The 15,812-nt window shown below is 37.5% G+C and overlaps 1 protein-coding gene across 3 annotated transcripts in view; it reads left to right on the forward strand.

Annotated features, from left to right (window-relative positions):
* The window catches only part of IPO8 (importin 8), a 48,827-nt gene that overhangs the window by 4,061 nt on the left and 28,954 nt on the right, over nt 1-15,812 (forward strand). For all 3 annotated transcript variants that reach the window (XM_056513295.1, XM_056513303.1, XM_056513312.1), the window contains exons 2-10: nt 4,165-4,246; nt 6,322-6,478; nt 7,706-7,864; nt 8,817-8,973; nt 10,292-10,381; nt 10,771-10,865; nt 11,440-11,524; nt 13,386-13,520; nt 14,357-14,456. In XM_056513295.1, the coding sequence (XP_056369270.1) occupies nt 4,165-4,246; nt 6,322-6,478; nt 7,706-7,864; nt 8,817-8,973; nt 10,292-10,381; nt 10,771-10,865; nt 11,440-11,524; nt 13,386-13,520; nt 14,357-14,456 (1,060 nt within the window). The remainder of the gene's footprint in view (nt 1-4,164; nt 4,247-6,321; nt 6,479-7,705; nt 7,865-8,816; nt 8,974-10,291; nt 10,382-10,770; nt 10,866-11,439; nt 11,525-13,385; nt 13,521-14,356; nt 14,457-15,812) is intronic.

A 15,812-nucleotide genomic window follows, 5' to 3' on the forward strand; every position in this document is an offset into this window, starting at 1 on the left:
CCTTTGATATAGGCAGGGAAAGAAAAAAGTGTCTTTTGAAGTTCTGGTTTAACAACTGTCTGTTACTGACAGTGTAAAAAAACAGGAATGAAAATGCTATTAACAACTGCAGAAATATTCCTAAGTTTGCTGATGGAATTTCTAAGTATACATTTTCAGTACACAGAAGCAGAAAATAAGACTCGATAAACTCGATAAAACTCGATAAACTCTAAGCATTTAGATTAGGTATATTTAAGCCTTGAAATAATCTTTGTAAAAAGTTAATTGCTCATGAATTCAGGGTGCAAATTTCTTCTGTGTGTTTGTTTTTGCAAATAAAGATGCAGTGCCTTGTTTTTTCAGTAATTTTTATGTGCCATACTTGTATTCAGAGGTATAAAAATGATGTTTACTACTGGTGGAGAGGATGATTTTGGCTTGCAGAATCTGAAGGAAGGCTTCTAGATTTCTCAGATCCATTGTCCTAGAGTGTCCTGGTGTTTTGCAGGGGAAGAAGCACCTTTCAGTGCCGTTCTGCAGTTGGGCACTGTGGTTGCTGTCAGTACAGTGAGAAGGTCACTGACTGTTGTGGTTCTGGAGCAGCTGTGGTCCTTAAATGTGACAGCAAGCAAGACACAAGAGTAATGTTTCATGAAATGAGTTTAGTAGTGTATGATGTGTGAGAACCTGGGAGCCAGATCTGAACAGCTGTTAAAAGTATTTGCTTCAGTAGGATCCATATGGGGAAATTTTCACTTATTTTTTTCTGCTTATCTCACCTTGTATTCTAGCCCTTTACAAGTGATGATCTTCATCTTGGTGTTTTTCAGTGGCCCATCTGAGCCTTACTTGGGTGTCCTGTGTTCTGTACCTAATCAAATGGAAGAGGAAATAGGCAGAAAAAGATGTGTTCTATGGTCTTTTGAAGTCTGTGATGGTGATGCAGGCAAGGATGCATCAGGCCAAAGGTTAAGGAACAGAGTGCAAAAAGCTGTGCAGCTGCAGTGCACAGATCCTGGGACAGTGGACACAGATGGAACAACATGGATGGGTCATATGCATCTCTTCACCATTGCTGTAAATTTACCCAATTAGGCCTTCCAAATGCTGTATGCCTCTCCCAGTATAGCTGCTAGCTTTGCACACTCCTGTATCCCATCTTCTTAATCCCAGTGGCAATTAAATGAGATTCTGTTTTAACATAAATGCTCTGATGTGGGATTCATACAAGAACAGCCTGTGTTTTACACAACTTTGAAAGAATTGCTTGTAAGTACTCAGTGAAAGTTTGTTTTTCGAAAACTTTCACTTTCTCTTTCAAAATAAACATATCCCCCAATTGATCAGCACTTTACCAAAAAGTTTTACCAGATCCCAACGAAGTGGGTTCAAGGCGGTGTAATTATTCACCAAGGGCATAAAGCACCGTGCTGTGCTGTGGGAGTTGTGCTAAAGGTCTGTTCCAGCCATCTGGTGCCTCCCTGTGGCTCCCGGGCACAGCTCTTCAAAATCAGCAGATAGTTCAGTGTTCCTTCCGTGGCACTGGCAATATTCCTGCTCTCCTTTTGTTAAGGTGTGGCTGCAGTGATATAAAGAACTGTCTTGTTGAACTCATCCAGCTCCAAGGTCTGTTGTGTGTCCATTTCCTTGTAACAGGATACACCTGACAATGGCTCTGCACGTGCTCCTGTGATAGGTTCAGCTTTGTTTGCTGATGTCCCGGGCAATGAAGGGAAGGGACACGTCCCAAGATCGCAATTAGCAGGACAACTAAACAAACTAGAATGTGCTGGTATAGGAAAAATGTTGCTGCATGCAGCTTTTTAAAAAGTCCTCTGTTCTGAAAACTGCGAACAGCATGTAGTTTTCCTGACCCGGGTTTGTTGCTGCATAAATGAGCAGGATGTAATTTGAGCTTCCCAGATACAACAAAATCCCGTGTCTTGTTTCTAACGTGGGCTCACAGTCTCTGTTGATCTCCGCAGTGTTCTTGTTTCTGATAACGAGTAGTAAACAGAGCTATGTAAAAATGTAATTTACGGGTATGGCAGTAATAGGGAATGGAAGGATTTAATGGGTCTGGCGATCTCTGTAGAGGTGGTGGTGTGTGAAGTGTAAAGACATGCACATAGCGCTGTGCTGGCGGGGATGGGACCCCCTCGGGGACACTGTGCCTGCGTGACAGGGCTTTTGTCACTCTGTGCTTGCTGAGCGGATCTGGCTCAGTGGCAAATAACCATATTTGTGTAGATCCTGGCAAAACATCAGGGAGAGTACTTGTACACCAGCACAAGTGCTACCCATAAAGCTAAAAACCAAACTAATCCTACAGTAACAGTGATTTTAATGTAGATTCAGTAGAAACTGTTTGGACAGGGAAAAGGAAATAATATTGTTAGCACTGTCTCCAGCCTAGATGTGGCACTTGGTAGGATTGCAGCAGGAAACCACCAACAACAAAACAGCCCCCAAAAGCTGCATTTTTAATCAGTGTGTTTATAGTAGTAAATGTTTTGTTGATTGGGTCTGTGAACAGTATACAGGCAGTGTTGAAAACAAAAAGGACTTTTAGAGTTCATGCATGGTTTTGGTTTTCTATGCTGCTGGGATTTCTCATGTTTTCCTTATCTCTGTGGAACTTGGGTGTTGAGTGCTGGAGGATGCTGCAGTCGACTGTGGCCCCATCAGAACCATCAGTGTTGTCCAGTAGTGACTGAAGGGCATGCTTAGTACTCAGGATACTGGATTAAAAAGTGATCTTTGGAATCCAGTATGCTTCAACCAGTTCAGCATGCCTGTAGATAAATGAAGTTCCTGTGCTGGGTGTTTACAGCTTTTATTTGGAGCATTTCTTAGGGATAATTAAAGTTTATAGAGAAGGAAATTGCAGGAGGGTATGCTTTTGGTTTGCCACTACTGCTTTTATCTCAGATTACTCTATAAACATCAAATGAGTCAGAATTACACTATCATTATAGTGAATAAAATGAGGGCCAGAAAGTTAAGCGATTTGGTAAAATTATCGAATGATAGTGTCGCGATGCAGCTGGGACACTTAGACATCATGAAAGCAGTGTAATTTCATCTTGTTATGGATATGGTAGATCAAAGAACTGGGGACATGAAGGGCAGAAAGTATCTTTTATTTCACAGCTTTCAAAAGAGGCAGAGTTTATGGGCAAATGTTCTATATTTATGCTTAAAGCACAACTCTGGGAACAACCACAGAACTGCCAGGCATAATCTAGTGGAAAGAAATACCATAAAAGGTGAGATAAAGAAAGCTGCTGCCATCTAGCCCCAAGAAACCTTTCTCTTTGAACATAAAACACACTGATCCAGGGGATGAAAGATCTGACCTACCAGTTCTGAGCTGCCAAGGCTTAATAGTAACTGCACCATGCTGAGTCAGCGATTCCTCGCTGGAGGAGCCCTGGTGGATGGCAGCAGGATAATGCTATCAGATTGTCACATCTTTTAAATCTGGTGTGCTTTGCTCAAAAGTTCACTGAGCATTGTTTTCTCTTTGAAATTCTTCAGCTGCATGGCTGATGCAGTGTTTGAAAAGTTCCCATGAAGGCTGTTGGTTTTGAAGTGTGTTCTGCCTACACTTGATTTTAATTGAAAATGTTTGTCCCACTGTTTCCCACTTAATTTTAATAAAAGCTTTTTATTGAGATGCACTGTACATCTAGTTTGCTAAAAGATAGTTGTGTATGGCTAATGCAGATGCTGTTTGCTCTTGAAAACTATTCTAAATTATTTTTAAAAATGTCTTTGTTATTGCTGTTCTACCACAAACATTTTGCAAATAAATGTCATGTATTGATGAAGCTTGTCAATGTCCTTTGACTTATGGGGCTAGGTTGAATAATTCAAGGACAGATATCTAATGCTTTTCACTGTGTATTCTTAGAATTATTTAAATATTCATTATCACTAATCTCTAATTGAGAACCTTTCCACATTATTTATTCTGCCCACATGCTGTTACGTGCTTTGCTTTTATGAGTAATAATTTGGATTTCTGCAGATCTGGGTAAATTCAAGTCCTGAAACCTTCCATATATCATGAGGAGGATGCAGGAGCAGTGCAAAATCCTTAGTTTGTATTTCTCATTCAGCATTTGCTAGTAGTCTGCTTTAAACACAGTTACTTACTGTGTTGTCTATGTATTTCAGTCCTATAAGATCATCAACTTTGCTCCAAGTCTGCTGCAAATCATAGTATCCGACCAAGTTGAATTTCCAGTGCGTCAAGCAGGTGAGATAAAATCCCTTGTTCTGTTTTCTTTCAGTCATTCTGTTACTTGAACAGACTCTTGAACTGTAGCAATGTATGTGAGTTCATGTTTGTTCTGAAGGAGGAAATGAAAAGGATTTATCTGTGCTGTTTCTTTCCGTCATGAGGGTCAGATAAAACCATGGGTGTAGGATAGTGTTCTACTTTGGCTTTCCCTGTGTGTATAGTGATCCCTACTGGATTGCTGTGATACTGTGAAAAAAAGCATGATTTCTACTCAAAGCTAAAAACCCTTAGGTATTATTTCTCCTGGTGGTGCAGAAGTAATGATGCCAAGACAAGTGTGAATTTAAAAATAGAAAAGGCTATCACATTTGAGTACATGTTTCTCTATTTGAATCTCTTCCCTGGAAAAGTGAAAATTTCTGAAAAATGGAGGTAACTCCTTAATTCATAGATCAAGGGTAGCCACTTACATTTAGTCAGGATCTTGGTGACTTAAATAAGTAGATATGAAGGAAGGTCACGTTACTGATCAGTTGCACGGTTACAGTCTGAGCATGTCTGGAAGGATTGCTCAGCTGTGTGTGTCAGGTATAGTGGTGCAGTTAACTTCAGGGTATGCATTTGTGGAACATTAGATTCTAAATTCTTGTAATCTATTTTAATTATTCCTGTATAATATTTTTGTCAGATACAAAGACTGTTCAGGTCTTTCAGTAAATTAATTAATACTGTTTCATTCACAGCTTTGTTTTTATCCTGTGGGACAGCATTTCCCATAGAAACACTGTTGGGGATTTTTTTTCATACAGATCCCATTAATCCCCTGAATGCTTTTGGGCGTGCTGACATATTCTGTTTGTCATGCTGGCCTTTATTTTTTCAAAGATAATCCAACTTTGAATGGTGTTGTTGGTCATTCTGTAGTAAAGTTTGAGACTTAATCTAAACTCCATTAGGTCATTTTTATAAATTAATCTCTCATTTCAGTATCATTCAGGGAAAAAAACAACTATGTAGAATGTAATCTTTTTTTTTTTACAGAATAGGAGTGTAAAATGGAAAAGCACATTTAAGTCATATTTGCAAGCCAACAGATTTCCCTGGGAATTTTTTAAAAGCCGGGAATTTGTATAACAACAAGATCTGTGAACTAATAGATTAAAGTCTTGGGCTGGTCTTTCAGGGCCTGTTTCTTGTCTGACTAGTCTGGCATGTCATAAACAAAGAGCTGATTTTCCTCTTGCTCCTGTAAAATACTTTACACACCATGTTTTCATACTTTGCAATTTGTTATCACCAAAAGAAATTATTGTACCCAAGGATATCTTGTTTATACTTTAAAACCCTAGCTAGTAATCAACCAAAATAGTGTATAGGCATAAGAGTTTATTAAGAACATTCCTTTAATGCTTCACACCATATTTCCTATGTGTCCAGAAGAATGCCTTCAGGCATTTTGGTACTGATGCATAAATGCTGCTTTATTTTCTATTGAAGATTAACTTTATTTTTCTTGGTTTTTTTTATGTGAGACAGAAGGGAACAATTCAATGGGATTATGGGAAATCCTAATAGTGAAATAAAGCTTAGGGAATTCACAACAAACATTTCTGTCTGAATAGAAGGTAGGCCACGTGCCAGTTTCATACTGGGCATTTCCCCAAGCAGGGTGTCCCATCTGTGTGTGCAGCGATTTGTTTACACAAAAAGCCTTCCAGAACTTCACTTGCTGAGCTTGAGTCGTTGCTTTAGGGATGAGTGAAAACACAGATTAGCAGATTTTTGTTGGCTTGTTTAGATTGCTGGGATATTATGTTCATATGGAAGATTGCTCTAGTAAAGAATACACCTTGATAGATGCTGATGGAAGTATTATCCTTTTCTGTTCTGATCAGGTGCTTGAGCCTGATCTTGTGTGGAATCATAAGAAGGATGTTTTTCTGACTCAGCTGTGCCCATAATTGTTAAGAATTCAGGTGGTGGTTTTCAGTTGCCTTTTCAACTCTTTGTTCTACTTTTAGCTGTTCTACATGTTGAGCACTGGGCAATGTGTAGAATTAAACTATTCTTTCCCCACTGTCTATACTTAGCTGCCATTTACCTGAAGAACATGGTGACACAGTACTGGCCGGACCGTGAGCCACCTCCTGGAGAAGCGGTTTTTCCCTTTAATATTCATGAAAATGATCGTCAGCAGATTCGGGATAACATTGTGGAAGGAATAATTCGTTCTCCTGACTTAGTGAGGTACCTTACATTGCACAGAGATGTTTCTCTTGCTCAGGTTTTCAGTCTTGCCAGTCTGGATGTTGTTAACATGAGAATCTCGATGGTTTGGGAGATGAGACAAGTACTTTTTGGCAAAAGTAATAGTAATCTGTTTACACATATTCATGTGTGCTTGTTTTTCAGAAAAGTAGTAACCTGGCAACGAGCCCTGTGATGTGGTTTATCCTCTAAGGGTGTTGCTCAAAGTGTCTTATAACACTTGCTCTAGTGACAGCCTGTCTGTTTGGCTGATTCAAGACATATAGTATATCCAGGACTGTCTGCAATATAGAACTAACCATTCAGGGAAATACTGTCCAACATTCCTCTTTTCTAGTAGCCATTTTCTTAATTACTTTATCAATTTTTATATGTAACTCCAGTATTTAGCCATGTATTAGGGTTCTTAGAAAAGAATGAAGAATTGAGGTTCTTTTACTGGAAGAATACTCAGGAATCACAGACATACTACAGTCTATGATTATTCACCCCTTTAATTAAAGTGAGGCTGATAGGATGGGAACTTATTTTCTGCAAGCTTTTTTTTTTCATTGCTTAGCAGAACTAAAAGTTTTTCTCCACAGGTTCCAGTTCAGTGCTGCTCAGCTTTTTTAGTCACACCTCAGTTTAGTCAATCAGCAGTTCTGCCTTGCCTCACCATTGTGAGTGGCATCTAAAAATGTGTGGCAAGAGAGAAACAGTAAGATGCTCTTTAACTAATTGGATCTGCTATATGTTTTGGAGGTTGAGAAAGTGCTGTTCTAGAAGATCCCAGTTGTAATTTCTTGAGGAACCTGTGGCTTGGATCATAACACAGGCCATTATTCTTTAGTGAAAACATACAAATTTGTGTTTTTGTGGTTGCTTTCAGCTTGATAGCAAGTATAAACATTCATTTTCAAAGCACAAAGCTAACTGGTTTCATAAGCAACTAATTCTTTTATCTGCTTGATACATGTGAAGAGGGAGGAGGGAGGGAGAAAAGTAGGTAAAATGTTTTGAAATTAGTTTATTCTTAAAGTTAAATCTTGTTGGACTTTTTCTTTTCTACTTACCAGAACTCTTTCAGTGCTGTCAAAATATGTACGATACTTATGACATAATATAGATATTGTAGCCAATAAACCAAGATGTGGGATTTATCCTTTAATTTAAGCACTATGCCGCAACCTTATTCACTTATATGTTTTCCCTTCTCTGCACTAGAGCCCAGCTTACAATGTGCCTCCGTGCTATCATTAAACATGACTTCCCTGGCCATTGGACAGCAGTGGTAGACAAGATAGGATACTACCTGCAGTCTCCAAACAGTGGGAGCTGGCTTGGGAGCCTCCTGTGCCTCTATCAGCTGGTGAAGACTTACGAGTAAGTTGATGTCCATCAGTAGATGAGGAATTGATACTTTCAGTCTAAGCTGATTACTGAAAATGACATTCTTAAGAGCACTGGCAGTTCTGCAAGGGAATTCAGATAGAAAATGGGAATTAATAATTATCATATGCTTCCTTTCCTGCAAATAAATAAAAAATACTCATCATCTTTGTGTCATTAGAGAATTGAAAGCTGAGCTGCCAGCAACAATATGTATGAATTTACTGAGACTTTTTTCTTGAGGCTTTGTGTTTTTGATTGGCTGTAAAAGAAATCCTTAGGTTTATAACTTCCTCTGTTTGAAGATACCCTGAATTCTAGATGTATGAATGCAAATTATTTTCTGCTTTTATGTCATGAATCCAATGCTGTCATTGTCATATACTGCTGTTGCATATATGTATTTGAATGCATACATGTAGCATAAAATCCTGGTAGTCTAAATCCACAAAGCATAAATTAGGAGCTGTGTAGTGAGGCTTGTCACTCATTTTTTTTTTTTTTAATAGAGTATTGTTAGAAATATATAAGCCACACAAAAGGAATTTAAATGGAGAAAGGGAATCTTTTCCAAAACAAGGAACTGTCTTTCCCTTTTAATGGCTTCCAGCTTGGGTTTGGCATTGGTATCAACAGCAGAGAAATTCAAGTCCCTGCTTCTGTGAGGTGACAATTCAATAGTAAAGAGCAGTAGTTCTTCCTCTCAGGTACTGCCTTTGTGGATGGCAATGTTTGTTGTTTTCTATTTTTTTATTTATAGGTACTTTGAGTGAATTTGCACAAAGGGTTCAGATGAGGGTTAGAGGCGGGGAGAGTGATTGCGTGAGTGCTGGATATTTTTTTTTTGTTTGTCTTTTAGGGCACAGAAATTAAATTTTTGGTGGGAAATAGGCATTAGAATCTCTAGCGTGTAGATTCTGGACCAACATTTTTGTTTTCTTTGCAGGTACAAAAAGGCAGAGGAGCGAGATCCTCTCATAGCAGCCATGCAAATATTTTTGCCTCGGATTCAGCAGCAGATGATCCAGCTTCTGCCTGATAACTCCCATTATTCTGTACTGCTTCAGAAACAAATCTTAAAAATCTTCTATGCTCTTGTTCAGGTTGGCATCTGTGTAGAGGAAACCAAACTTTTACTTTGCTGGGCACAATGACCCCTTTCAGTACAATCAGAGGTGTGATTGAATAAGTGTACTCTTTTGGATGGGAAAAGTCATACACAATAAACAATGTTATAGTAATAGGATATTTATAGATTTTTCTGCTTTGAAGCTGGTCACATGATCATCCAGACTAAATTTTTAATGAACGTAGCATGCTTCTGTGCTTTATATTTGTAAGCTCACTAGAGAAGTGTTCCTGTTTTTGTAAAGTTGCACGTAGCCTGATATGAACTGCATAGGTATCTAGTCTCTGGTTGGCCTCTGAAAGTGTCAGTAATGAATATTGTGTAATTGTCAAATGCTGCACTTCACTAGGAGGCATTTCTTAGTACCTGCTAAAATTCAGGCCGATACTATGTGTTGTGGCACCTGCGCTTTAGAGAGATGGGTTTGGCTTTTACTGAGATGAGTTTGGTGAAGAAGTACTTGACGGAAAATTAGAAACCAAACCAGGTCCTTCATAAGAACCAGCCTGAAAATTCTCAACCATGTTTTAAAAAGCTAAAATAGTTGGTTACTAAATGGGAGGAGAATTAAAAAAATACCAAGATCCTCTTTTTCATTTCAATGACTTGCCTGAATATCTTCACTTTTCTTTGGATTTTGTATAGAAGTGAGGCTTACTGGATAGTAGCTAGGTAGTAGTAGTAGTGAATCACAGAATGACTAGGTTGGAAGAGACCTTCAAGATCATCAAGTCCAGCCTATGTCCTAACACCTCAACTAAACCATGGCTCTGGGTGCCATGTCCAGTCTTTTTTTAAACACATCCAGGGATAGTGACTCCACCACCTCACTGGGCAGACAATTATAGTACTTTATCACTTTTTCTGTAAAAAACTTTCCTAATATTCAGCCTATATTTCATATATTTCATATGACTTGGGTCAGCTTGAGACTCTGTCCTCTCATTCTGTCTTGTAGTAAGTACATTTTGCTTGCTAATGTGCTATTGGTGTGCCCAAGCCCTGTAGTACTGATACTGCTGTGGTCCTAAAAGGTACCTGGGCTGTTGTGAAGAAGAAAAACAAAGAGAATTGGGAAGTTCTTAGACCAAGGAACTTTTCTCATTATGTCTGCTCAGAAATCCCTGTTCAAATTGTACAAGAGAGATGCAATTAGAGTAGTTGATATGTAACCTAATTGGTTTTAATTTTACTTAAAATCTCATCTTCCTTAGAATGTAACTACTGCAGAAAGATCTGCCTTTTACAAAGAAAAGTAGTATTTCATATCTGTGTTTTTTCCCTTATTGCAGTATGCATTGCCCCTCCAGTTGGTAAATAACCAGACTATGACTCAGTGGATGGAGATCTTCCGGACCATCATTGACAGAAATGTACCACTGGTGAGTTTCAGCTTTGTAAACACCTCTGATACTTGTGTGTTGTCATTTGAGGAGCTGTCAGTATAAAGATTTTCTAAGTGTTCTTTACTTAATATTCTTATCCTTGGATTTTGAACCAGAGTGGTATAGTATTCAAGTATATTTGAGAATTTGTGTTTTTTAAATATGCATAATTTTGAAATGAAAGTACAGGCATTGTGCAGATATTGCACATACACATTATACTGCCTAAGATAATTGCAAGTTCCTGAGTGTCATATAACCTAACAGAATCAAAGCTTTTGTTCATGCTGTGTGTTTATATTAGGTTACTCAGCAAGGAATGTTTAAGACGTAATTGCTCTCAACAAATGACATAACTAATTTTAAATAAATGTATTTGTTTGTAGGAGACTTTGCAAATTGATGAAGATGACAGACCAGAGCTGGTGTGGTGGAAATGCAAGAAGTGGGCATTGCATATTGTAGCTCGTCTCTTTGAACGGTAACAAATTGTTTAAAATCTAAATTTGGGTTACAAGTCTGTACTATTACTTGGCATGCAAGTAGAGAAGACAGTTTGATCCATCAAATAGCTCGTGGTCACTGAAGAGGTTTTCCTGCTGCTGTGCTCTGCCTTGCACTGGCACAACCGCCAGTCTCAGCTCGTAGTGAAATGATTTGACCCCCCTAAGATGGCAAGAAACTTGCCCCATAGGAAAAGTAAATTACCTAACTGCATATTTATTTTACTACACCCAGTTACAAGTGTTTATATTCTCAAACATAAAGACAGGGAAAGATTTGAAAAGAAATCCATAAACATGGAAGTTACAGAGCTTGTGACAAAAAGTCAGCCATGTTTATTAAGTATAATATCTTACCTTAGGATAATTTAGGAAAAGAAAAGGGAAGTGACGTGTTACATGGGAAAGGATGGCTTAGAAGGAGCCTGTGATAAAGTTTTCCTTTGCAGATGCAAGACAACTCTGGGTCCTTTATGGTTTAGAAAGTACTGTATTTTCCTGACACCATAGACTTCTCACAGTGTAAATATCTGTGTCCTTTTCCTTTTAAAGATATGGAAGTCCTGGAAATGTAACTAAAGAATACTTTGAATTCTCAGACTTCTTTTTAAAAACCTATGCTGTGGGCATACAACAGGTAAGCACAGTTCATTTTTTATGAATTGCAATATTTTGACTGAAGAAATATATGACTTCGTAACAGTGTGCTTGTATCGAGGTTCATTTATTAAACAAAAATGAGGAGAGTCTGGCAAGTTTTCCTGGTAGTGACTGAGAAGTTCTTTAGAACTCAGTGCCATACAGCTGAGGTATAGTAACACAATTTTTCAGCAACTCAGCCCCTGCAGGAATACTCTCAGAAAAGGTGAGTGCTGATAAAATGGTATTATCATTGTGTATAAGCACTCTAGATACAGCTGAAAGGAACACTTCTGGTGCAGAGGCCTCATTTCATAGAAGGGTGTACTTTCAGGGCTGTCTTTTGCAAGTGCTTTTGCTGCAAACAACTTAGGCATTCTAATCCAGTGATACTGTTCTATTTCAGGAAGATACAAACAGATTAGAGGATGTCTGGAGAACAGCAATGAACATTATTTTATACCTGGAAAGCATATTATGTGAAAATACAGCCTAAATTCACTGTTTGCAAGGAAATTTTTTTGTTAGGGAATGCTAGTTATTAACGTGGTATGTAGAGACAGTTCTGTTTTGATAAACAAAATTGATTTTCTTCATCCAGTGTGACAACAGAATAGTTTATCCATCAGGAAGAACAAAGGAGGGGAACGGTTGGGGTAAGGCTGTAAATTAAATGAAAAGGGAAATAGCCTAATATCTTTTCTAAATGTTTTGCAATGTATAACTCGTGAGTGGAAAAACAGACTCCCATGGGCAGTTGTAATTCGAAATATCTAAAGTTTGTCTTTTAAGGTATTAAATTATGCTGCAGAGAGGACAGTTTAGCTTTCACGATAAATGTACTGGATGATCTGCACATGTCTTCAATTTCTGGCTCTTAAATAGTAATTTATCATGATTCCTTGCAGAGTTAGTAAGAATTCTGTTGTGAATATTACATTACTAAGCCTTTGTTATTTATTCATCAGTTGATAAGTGCTGACATTGTGCTAGGGTCTGTATAAGGTATAGACAATTCTTGTCCTTGGAGCATTTTATATAAAAGACATAACATCAAACTTAGTATTCCTAATGAAGGAGCTATATTCAAAATAAAATTTATTGCGATGTTCTGAAGAATTGCAAAGCAGAATTGTTCTGCTGAAAGCATATGACTCAAAATTTTGTTGTGCATTGCCCCTGATTTTTATTGTTAGCCATATATATGCCACTTCTATACACTTACTAATAATTCTCTTGCCATTAGTGCAGATTAGTAGCTTTTTAATGTGTTTTTTTCTTAGTAGAGGAAACTTTTATACCAAGGAAGCTTTGTGTGATGGAGTTTGTAAAAGCAAGCCAGGTGATACTATCTGATGGCTACAATAGGTAATTGAAGTTAAGGGCTTGCAGCTCTTTGGATTCAGAGGCTTAGGTGAACCTATTTTTCTTTCTTAGTTTAGATTTCTATTATCATCACTATTCTTTCAAAGTATTTTGTCTTCTTTAGGGATCTGTCATTAAATATGAAATGCATACCTGATAAGTATATCAGGTATAGAAGCCATCAGTTTGAAAATCTCACCGTGCCTTTTTCCTTACTTATTCCAAATTTTGCTGAGGCCTCTGTGGTGGTCGCGTGGCAGGGCTAGTAATAAAGGTGGAGATCTGCATCAATGTTTGCAGGATTAGAACCTTGATATTTAAATTATTTATGATTTTTTGATCAAAGGCATTATAATGATTTCTAATGCTAGAACATCTACAGTAAAACTACTTTATCTGTTCACATATATTCACTGAGGAAGTGTACTGCATGTTTATGCATGAGACAGAATTTTCAGTCTTCATTTAAAAATACCAATGTGTCATTTCTTTAGGTTCTCTTAAGAATCTTAGACCAGTACAGGCAAAAAGACTACGTTGCGCCACGTGTTCTTCAGCAAACGTTGAATTATCTGAACCAAGGGGTGATTCACTCTGTAACATGGAAGCAAATGAAGCCACACATACAGGTCAGTGCTTAAAACCCAATCATAAACACTGCATGTCATCAGAGAGATTAAAAAACACCCCCCAGCCCCTCAAGTTTTGTGTTTTTAAAGAAGTTTCCATTAATCTTTCAGCAGTTGATCTGGAAAATACAACAGCATTTCTACACAAATGTGGTTGTGTTTTGCAATATATGACTACCTTTTATTGCAGATAATGTTAACTCAGTCAAAGATTCTGTTCCATAAGTTCTTTATTTTAATTTTTACAGTCTGCTAGGAAGTCATTGTGTTCTGGCTTTTATTAGTTACTGGTGTTCTGAATTGTCTTAGATTTTTGATTGTAGTGCAAAGATTGTGCACAAAGGGAACATTGGTCTAAGAGGAGCTAAACCCTCTTTTAAGAATGTGTTTTATAAGTGAACTAAAGAGCAAATGAGAAGTGATTTTCCTGCTCTTTTATTTTTTCATATCATAAGATTCCCTTTGTGGTTAGTTAATTCCATGACTTTTAGGGAAGAAGACATGTGAAATCCATTCACATGTTAAGTATTGCATTGGTGAGATCCTTCTGCAGAATGTAATGTGCTGCTGTGTACTATATCCTGAAGTGTCTTTTGTGCATGGTAATGTAATATTATAAAGATAGATTGTGTAATTACTGTTGCTGTCTTGGACTGTTTCAAAAGGAAAGTACCTATAATACAGTGAATTTGTTTCTGGTAGACAAAATAAGAGTGCTGCTTAAAGCAATGTAACTCTAGACAAATAAGTCTAACAAATCAGTGCATGGTGGAGGGAAGCTGTACTGGAGTTTGATTTTATGTGTACTTACATGTATTTGGCTTTTCTAAAATTAGACTATAACAGAAGAGGTGATATTCTCTCTAATGTGCTACAAAGATGAGGATGAGGAGCTCTGGCAAGAGGATCCATATGAATATATCCGCATGAAATTTGGTAATTTGGCTTTATTTTTTGCTTTCATTGTAAGTGTACCCTGTAGTTCCAGTGATCACCATGGCCACTGTAATGTCTCTCTTCACCTGAACAACAGGAAGAAGAAAACTTTATTCTTAAATCTCACCGATCTGTAGTTAAAAGCAGGTGGTGGATCAAGTGAGTTTGGGCCATTTGGCTGGTAGCTTAGAACTGAATGATTCTCTCAGAGGTTTTTTCTACTTCACATGTGCTCAGAGCAGCCCAGACAGGCTGGCTTGCTCCCTTGTTAGTGCCTGTTTCAGAATCTTGACTTACAGATGTGCCAGCTGTCTGCAGGTTCCTGCAGCTCTCACTTTGTCCAGAAGAGGCCTGACTTACTCTTTCCCTGTGGAAAATTGTCAGTGCTTTCACCGTTTTTCTGCCACTTATTACTACTCAATTGTAAGATAATTAAATACATATTTTTTCAAAAGACACAGTGCAAGGTCTTGGGAATAACACATAGGACCATATAATGAATAATAACATTTATTCAAAGAGTCATATCATTGAAAAGGAGAAGGATACTTTAAAAGTACAGCAGTTTTAGCTGAAGAACTCCTTTGAGCCAGGCACCAGAGATACATATGCAGCTTTTGTGAAATTTTAATTAGTTGATTTGGGATTAGCCTATATGAAAACAATTTAAATATTCATAGAATAATTTAAAAGCTTGGAGAGTTGTTATGCAACAAATTAATTACAATATAGTGTTGGTCACTAGGGTATAAATTCATCCGTGATTTTTGGTGTGTGAATTCAGTTTTTTCTGTGTAAGTAGTGAATCTTATTTTATGTGTAGCTGAGGCAGTTAAATACAGATTCAGATTGTATCATGGAAGGTTAAAAAACAGTCAAAGTACATTACACTCAAGTATCAAAGTACATTAAATGGAAGTTTAGTGAGGCACTTTTTGGTTAGGAACAAGAATTCCAGTGGTCTGGTGGTATTTCCTAATGATGTTTTATCTTAAAGTTTTCAGGAAAAGTTGATGTGTAATTTGAGTCACATTTTAAGATAGTGTTTGAAGATCTTTTAGTTTGATTCAATTTGTGTGGGGATGTTTGGATTAGAACATGTTTGCAGCACAGATCTTTATTTTTCAAGATATAAATTATACTTTCAATATGAACAGAAGGGGTTTAGTTGCCATGAATGAAACTAAAAAACTTGACCTTTCAGCAGATATAAAACTACTCCAGATCTAGGTATATTTTATGTACAGAAAGTTTCCCGTGAGATTTTAATAAAATCATGTCAAAAATGTGTACATGTGGTATACAGATGGTACTGGAGTGTATTCTTGTTCTTCCTATAGAGGTTTTAATTAAAAA

This window comes from Oenanthe melanoleuca, chromosome 1A (assembly GCF_029582105.1).
Source record: "Oenanthe melanoleuca isolate GR-GAL-2019-014 chromosome 1A, OMel1.0, whole genome shotgun sequence".
Taxonomy (NCBI): domain Eukaryota; kingdom Metazoa; phylum Chordata; class Aves; order Passeriformes; family Muscicapidae; genus Oenanthe; species Oenanthe melanoleuca.